This window comes from Branchiostoma lanceolatum, chromosome 12 (assembly GCF_035083965.1).
Source record: "Branchiostoma lanceolatum isolate klBraLanc5 chromosome 12, klBraLanc5.hap2, whole genome shotgun sequence".
Classification (NCBI taxonomy): Eukaryota; Metazoa; Chordata; class Leptocardii; order Amphioxiformes; family Branchiostomatidae; genus Branchiostoma; species Branchiostoma lanceolatum.
This window is the reverse complement of record NC_089733.1, coordinates 18,382,784-18,390,869: the sequence shown is the minus strand read 5'-3', so window position 1 is coordinate 18,390,869 and position 8,086 is coordinate 18,382,784. Positions and strand designations below refer to the sequence as shown.

Below are 8,086 nucleotides of genomic sequence, written 5' to 3'. Positions count from 1 at the left end.
ATAACCTCTCTGCACACTACAACAAGGAAGTAAACTGAGTTCGACGTTAAATAGCAGATATTCTAGAAGGCAACAAACAAGTAAGTTTACAGACTAATAAACGTCTGAATGGTTTGACAGTGAAATGTCACCATCTTCTATTGATGGGAGTTTGTTGTTTCATAAATTTTCTAGCACTATAATTTCAACGAGAGACCGTGTTTGAAAAAGTATTGCGTCGCGAACTCCTTGTAATCCGAAATTGTACCTGAGACACATATAAGAACGTCGCGCGGCTACTTGAGAAATAAGACGCTCGTGTGTCGACCCGAGACGTTAATCATGGGAAGATGAAGACGTGCAAACACGTAAGACGTTTGTCTTGTGGAAAGCAGACCCTGAGGCGACAATACCGCCTTATCCATCACCGACACAACACATAATGCAGGCCTGTCAGCCGAACGGCCAGTTTGTCTTCAAATATAATAATTTAATGGGAAGCGAACCAGGCGGATACAACAATACTGTCGAAATAAATCTAGAGAATTAGTCATTTATAACAATAACTCTGGTACGACTATACAACATTGTCAGCGGAAATATACCATAGAAATTTACATCGCCCATTATTTAAGTGTCATTGTCCGTTCGTTCTAGCTGAATTCAAAGAAACGTCGTGGCTAAAATCTCGCTCGTTATGAAAACGAACAAATAAGTAGTTCGGCTCTGCTATAAACCCGCTTCGACTGTTCTACTAACCCGCGGGAAACCAGGGACAGCGCGGCTGTGTTCGGACCGGACAGTTTGACAGCAGCTTCCTATGAAATCCTGCTAAATACGTCAGCGAATCGGACTGTCGGTAAACTGAGAGTCGGGCGGCTGGAGGTTTCACCGCCACTCAGGGGCCCAGGGAATAATGCCAACGTGCAATTTTACTGCTAACTTTTCAGGATAATTAATATAAATATCAAGAAGTTACTGTGTTTTAAATGTGACGAAATCGGTACATTTCGGTATGTATCTAGTCAGTGTGAAGCCATATGTCGGGCCAGTCCGGGTTTGTCTCCCATCAAAACGAGCCGATCTTGTTTGGCGGCTAGTTTTAACACAAGAACAAAAGCGCCAAATTTCTGCCCATTGTCTCGAAACCGACACAAAAACACGCCAATTTTCACTTCCCGCAATGAGAAGGTATTCATGTCTGCTGTGTGACACACTCGCCGCCATTCTTACGGCTTCCCTTTGTGACACGGACCCGACAACAGCCGACTGAGTACGGGGAGTCTGGCAGGCGTCTGGACACTTTTGGTTCAGTTTCAGAAATCTGGTGTTATTTCATCGTTTCTCAGTTAGTCAAAGATATATACTGACGTTTTGGTAAGAGGAAACGACACATCATTTGCGAATAAAGTTACAATTCATTGATTGCTTCTTGATTTCTAAACAAAGCTTATCAAAAGAAAGAATGTTTACATCATTTCCTACATTTATTCTCTTCACACTTCCCATGACACTATAGTGACTGTACCCGTCGCAATTCTAGAATTTATCAAACCGAAGTGTTCGTGAAACATTTTGTGCACCAGAAAACCGTTTCCGGAAGTAAATAAAGGAGTTCCCGTGCTGCCACACTGTCCCTGGTCCCCGTACCTTTACCGTGTTTATTATAATATTGCTTGTGAACTACACATGTCCATATTACAGTGATGTTCTACCTTGTGTCCGTCTCGTCACAAGCTCGGGTGCGACTTGCCCATCTGTTGGTGCTGGCTCCTCATGGCGAAGCGGTTGACATGGACGGGGATGGGCACCACGATCTTAGGGTTCGGGTTGGGTCCTCGCGTGTTGGTGTTCCCGGCCTTCACTCTTTTCCACTTCGCTCTCCTGTTCTGGAACCAGATCTTGACCTGGACCTCGCTGAGTTTTAGCGCGTGAGCGATCTGAGACCGCTCCGTTAGAGAGAGGTATTTCTTACTGTGGAATTCCTTTTCCAGTTCTAGAAGCTGTTCGGAGGTGAAGGCGGTCCTTCTCCGCCGGGTCTTGCCTCCCGGGGCGGCGGGGCTGAGCCCGTGGGTCGGGCTGGGCGACTTGTCCGCACCGTCTAGCTCCAGGTCGCTGTCCGGGTTGGAGTCGCCGTCCTCCCCGCCTGTTGTATCCGGCACGCCGTCGTGATTTCCTGGGCCTGTACGGAGTAAAACAGAAGAGACAAACGGTTATAGAAAGTTGTCGACACCATGGCTTGACTCGCCGCCACCCGTGCTGAAAACAGAGCACAGTGCGGCCATTTTGGGTCGCGACACTAGAGTTATCAGGCCACAGGCGTCTGTTGTGGAGACGTCACAGGTTTACCAAAATACACGGGACACAGAACGGTCTCAAGTCTGACAAAACTCGCTCGCTTTTCACTCAAGGCAAGTTCTTATCTCCGACGGATCGAGGTCGGGTCTTTGGAAGCCACAGCAAAGTTTGGCTTCCTCACCCGGGACAAACAGACAGTATTGACAGAACGGTTTCGGCAGTTTTCTTATTTATCTGGTTGGGGGATAAGTAGAGGAGAGATTGTGGTCGTACCTGGCTCGGGAGACCATGTCGGGTGCGAGTCGTGCGGCTCCGGGCTGGGGTTGGGGTGTTCTGCCGGCGGTGTGTGCGCGTCTGTCCGCCCCTGGGGAAGCCCCGGGAGCCCGCTGGTGCTGCTGCTGACAGCCCCGGACGCCATGGCCGCGGAGTTGGCAGGTCCAGGCGGCAGGGTCGGGGTCGGGCCGGCCACGGTCTGCACAAGCAGCGGCTGCGGGACGAACATGCTGTACCCCCCGTACACGGCCGGCGGCGCGTGCCGGGGCTTGGCGATCAGCGCCTCGATGCTGAAAGCGGTGCTGTGCCGCTGCATTTTCACCTCCGCTCCCGCCGCCAGCTCGCGTCTTTCTCCGACGGCTTCACCGCTTGTTTTTGCTGCACATATCCCCCCGGTCCTTTTGCCGCATGCTTGGCGAAAATTGAGGGGTGTGCGCCCCAAAACTCATCCGTCTTCCTCAAATTACGCTCCGTTTCCCCATTCAAAGTGTCACTAATTACCGCACACCCGTCACGTGACCACCCAGCCGACCCCGCTGATTGGTCGGGAGGCGCCCCGGTCACGGGGTCATGACGTCACATCATCCATCATCCCCAGCGACCCGCGGACCTGTCAGCTACGAGGCTTCTGATTGGTCCGCGCGGCGCCGATTAGGACATTAGGCCACGCCAGCCTAATCAACTGTTATTAATTATGATTAATGAATTCTTTAGTTTTCATCGTCAAGCGAAATGTTTGCCAGGCAAACACTGGAACCGTGACAGGTCGGTCTCCGAGAGGAAAGTCGGGCCGAGATTTCCGCAGTTCGTCACTTTTGTCGTGTGGCATTGGCGATGCATGGTTTTAGAGTCTAGAACTAGAGGAGTTTTGGTTGCCTTTGATTCTGATCTATATAAGTGATACAAGATGAAACAATCCTAGTGCCTCGAACACGTTAAACAGCCTCATTACCCTACACATTGGGTACCTGCCTGTGGCACTGGCTGCAAATACACCTGATATTATTATTAATATCTGGTCTAGTTGTAAATACCAAATTCCTGTGTGTTTGATGTTTGTTTTATATTGCAATCGATTCCAGTCGTGTCTTTGCGAGAAAAGAAAAGTTGGGATTTCCGCTGTCTGTCTGTCACTTCATGTCTTGTGGAACTGGGGATGGTTCAGAACAGTTGTAGATTGGATTGGTTTTACTCAGGTCTCAATCAGTGATGCGATATATGAACAAGGGGATTGAATAGATATCTGTTTAACCTCTGTTTTGTTATTTATCGCAGCCGATTTATGATCATTAATTATCATGACGTCTACGATTTTTTTCTCTATTACGTCTCTTGCTTCCTTTTTCCTGTTCAGATGATATAACGCACTTGGCCACTATAGTTTTGGTATCAGATGTCTCCTAGTTTTGTTCACCATTTCATCCCCACAGAAAATGGAAAATTATCAACATCAAAACTAAGTGTAGCACATTCATAATCATGGATTGTACACTTCTAACAACAAACTACGCTGAAATGGACACAGACAGAAGATCACAGAAGTCAGAGAGAGAGATACTAGCCTGAATGCCAGACCCCCAAACTCTGAGATATCTATCCCACACGATAGATATTTTAGAGTTTGGGGGTCTGGTATCCAGGCTAGAGAGATACAGATAGAGAGATACCCCCCCCCCTCTCTCTATCTGCGTCTGTGTGTGTGTCTGTGCGTGTGATGGAGACAGCCAGATAGATAGACAGACGGACAGACAAGGAGTGAAAGAGATACCCGGACAGAGAGGATGTAGGGGGGGGGGGGCACTGGCTCATTGACAGTAGGAAAAATTTTATTCCCCCATTCTCCGTCGACGTCCTGACGCCCCACCCGGCCTGAATAAACGACGTGGCTCAGTGTAAATCCCGCGGCCCGTCTGACCGCCGCGTCTGTCTTACAACCGCTGCTCTTCTGTGATGTCTTACTAAGAACAGTTCCGCTTTTCTGTGATGCCTTTATTAGAACAAGTCTGCTTAGCACATAACCTACAAGGTACGGGTGACTGGGAAACTCATCCGTAGTCTCCTCGGTGGCGGCGATAAGTAGTAATCTGACAGTGACAACCATAATGCAGATTTGACCAGTTTTTTTGTTTTTTTTTTACAGTTTGGCTCCTGATACACATACTGGTAGTTCGTGTGCTTCCTATGTAGCCTCGGGAACAGGCGACCGTGACAGACATCTATATTGACATTGTCCATTACCTGTTACGTTAATCTGTCTCAATATCAGCCTTATAGATATATATATATATACATGATAAATTCCACCCATGAAGGCTGCTGTAGAGACTACAGTGGCAGACATCCCACACGATAGATATTATAGAGATTGAGGGTCTGGCAACCAGGCTACGCTGATATGATAATAACTGCACATGTAGCCCATGAAGTCTGCTGTAGAGACTACAGGTACAGATATGTGGACCCGTGAAGCCTGTTGTAGAGACCACCGTACGGCTATGATGGTACAGATATTTGCGCGTCCCATGGAGCCAGCGCAGTAGAGACTACAGGCACAGGTATTTGCTGGCACCCTATGGAGCCTGCTATAGAGACTACAGGTGCGGCCAAGGTCACGGTAGTGGCTATGATGGTACAGATATTTGGCGAGCCCATGGAGCCTGCAGTAGAGACTACAGGTGTTTGCCGGGCTGCTATGATGATAAATTCTCCACACTCCCCGCGGGTCGCGGCCGTGATTGCGGCGGATCATCGCGCCCATGGAGCCTGCAGTAGAGACTACAGGTACAGCTACTTGCCGGGCTGCCCACGGAGCCTGCAGTAGAGACTACAGGCGTTTGCCGGGCTGCTATGATGATAAATCCTCCACACTCCCCGCGGGTTGCGCCCGTGATTGCGGCGGATCAGCGCGCCCATGGAGCCTGCAGTAGAGACTACAGGTATTTTGCGAGGCCCATGATGGAGCCCGCAGTAGAGACTACAGGCGTTTGCCGGGCTGCTATGATGATAAATTCCCCACACTCCCCGCGGGTCTCGGCCGTGATTGCGGTGGATCATCGCGCCCATGGAGCCGCGGCCTCTGACGAGGTTTTAATGTGCTCATTTCTCCGGGAGCACGTTCCCGCCACCCCGCATAAATCACAGCCGGACTTTATCAAACCGCGCCCGCCAGGAATCACGCCGGACGCGCGGTGCAGGAGGGAGACCGGACATCTGGGAAAATCTACAGAAAAACGTAGCCTCTACCATGCCAGCCTCCGCGGGTCGCTGGGAAAATAGTAGAAATTGGCCAAATAGAGTTAGCCTGAGTGTCATCCTGTTTCAGTTCCAGGCTCTACCTTCACCGTAGAGCCTGGAACTGAAACAGGATGACACTCAGGCTAAAATAGAGTCAACTGTATGAAGGGGGTCGGCTATGGAGATAGGGTCCAATATTGCAACCCTGGATGGAAATGTTAACAGCGGATGGAAATGTTATCCTCCACGGCCAAAGTCCCCCGGCAAATGTTCTCTCTATAGCCGGCGCTGTTAGTCTGGTAGAGACTACAATATTGCAACCCTGGATGGGAATGTTATCCTCCATGGCCAAAGTTAGTCTGTATAACGCAAACTCCAGCTGTCCGGGTTACAGGGCGGCGAGCGGTCACATGAGGCTTGATTGAATTCAGGCTAGGCCAAAGTCCCCTGGCAAATGTTCTCTCTATAGCAGACGTGGTTAGTCTGGTAGAGACTAAGAAAAACGTGCGAAACGCCGCCAAATGCTTCTCTCCAAAGCCTCCTTGCTCCAAGCAGAGGCTGTTGGGGAAAATTGTGACCCCGTTTCCTGACATCCTTCCCTAACAACGGGATGGAGAAAGAAAAAAGAAACGGGACACATATATGATAAGAAGGTAACAAGTCTCTACACAAGCATCTATAGCCTCAAGCGTCAAACCTCTGCACGTAAAAGAACCCAACACACTTATCGAGAAGAGTAGGGGTGACCCGGTGTGCTTGGCCAAAAACGCGAGCCGTGGCGAAGCCGCATTGCACTACCACTAGCTACTTGAAAAGGCATCATGCTTCACCTCAATTGAGGATGCCTGCTTTACCTTTATGATGATCTATCTTTCTCATGCTGAAAAAAAACCCAGAGAAATGGACAAAATTAGGTTAAATGACGATTATTGTCCTGTACTGCTATTAGTCAGGATCCAAGAAAACGCGACGTGGTATTCATAACAGTCGGATATATAATAAAGCCATATATCATTTATTTCCAAAAGTTTTAACATATTAACAAGTATTAACAAGTATTGAACATTGAAAGGATATTTGTCACAAACATCAACGAAGCGTCGATTTCTTGTGAATCGAATCATACAGTATCTATGGGCTATGTAACAAACCAACTTCACCGTAATAGTTTTAACTGAACTTTAGACAACGTTCGTTGCTGCGAAAGGTTTAGTTTGTGACAGAAACAAGGAGTTAAATCAAGGAGGTTAAATAGATACTTCCTTGACAGCAATTACTCGAGACATCACTGCGGGGTCACCGAAGGACAAGACATCACCTGAGGAGCTTGTAAGAAGCCTTCTAACTTCCCGACATTCCTGCGTCCCATTCTCCTGTAAATCGGAGCGGTGTCCGGGGACCCGGGACACAAAGCCGGGAAGTCATCGAGCGGTGTCCGGGGACCGGGGACACAAAGCCGGGAAGTCACCGAGCGGTGTCCGGGGACCCGGGACACAAAGCCGGGAAGTCACCGAGCGGTGTCCGGGGACCCGGGACACAAAGCCGGGAAGTCATCGAGCGGGGACCGGGGACACAAAGCCGGGAAGTCACCGAGCGGTGTCCGGGGACCCGGGACACAAAGCCGGGAAGTCACCGAGCGGTGTCCGGGGACCCGGGACACAAAGCCGGGAAGTCATCGAGCGGTGTCCGGGGACCGGGGACACAAAGCCGGGAAGTCACCGAGCGGTGTCCGGGGACCCGGGACACAAAGCCGGGAAGTCATCGAGCGGTGTCCGGGGACCGGGGACACAAAGCCGGGAAGTCATCGAGCGGCGTCCGGGGACCCGGGACACAAAGCCGGGAAGTCACCGAGCGGTGTCCGGGGACCCGGGACACAAAGCCGGGAAGTCATCGAGCGGCGTCCGGGGACCCGGGACACAAAGCCGCGGCGGATCAAGGCCGACTTCTGAAGGGGGATAATTTTCATGCCCGGAGGATTATCCCCGATAATCTCATCCCGCCTCAATGGGTGCGAAACGCGCGGATAAACCGCCCGTCTTTTTCTCTCTGCCTTTTCCCGGTAGCCTCCAACAGGCCTTCCTGAGGGGCTATGGATAGTGGAATTCCGCAAAAACAGTAGCCTGTACCAGGCCAGTTAAGGATGATAGAATTCTTCAAAACAGCTAGTAGCCTGTACCAGGCCTTCTTAAGGAGTTAAGGATGATAAAATTCGGCAAAACAGTAGCCTCCACCAGGCCTCTCTGCCTTTTCCTGGTAGCCTCCAACAGGCCTCGAGGGGCTATGGATAGTGGAATTCGGCAAA

The 8,086-nt window shown here is 50.2% G+C and overlaps 2 protein-coding genes across 2 annotated transcripts; one reads left to right on the top strand and one right to left on the bottom strand.

Moving 5' to 3' along the window:
• Positions 1-448: 448 nt before the first annotated feature.
• On the bottom strand, positions 449-3,037 carry LOC136445912 (homeobox protein GBX-2-like). Its single transcript, XM_066444137.1, has 2 exons — positions 2,551-3,037; positions 449-2,161 (listed from the first exon to the last, which is right to left on the bottom strand). Exons 1-2 carry the CDS (start codon positions 2,864-2,866, stop codon positions 1,710-1,712), a joined length of 768 nt encoding a protein of 255 aa, XP_066300234.1. The 5' UTR covers positions 2,867-3,037; the 3' UTR covers positions 449-1,709.
• A 2,085-nt stretch (positions 3,038-5,122) lies between these two features.
• Positions 5,123-7,733, top strand: LOC136445824 (collagen alpha-1(XXVIII) chain-like). Its single transcript, XM_066443967.1, has 2 exons — positions 5,123-5,225; positions 7,171-7,733. Exons 1-2 carry the CDS (start codon positions 5,123-5,125, stop codon positions 7,731-7,733), a joined length of 666 nt encoding a protein of 221 aa, XP_066300064.1.
• Positions 7,734-8,086: the final 353 nt, after the last annotated feature.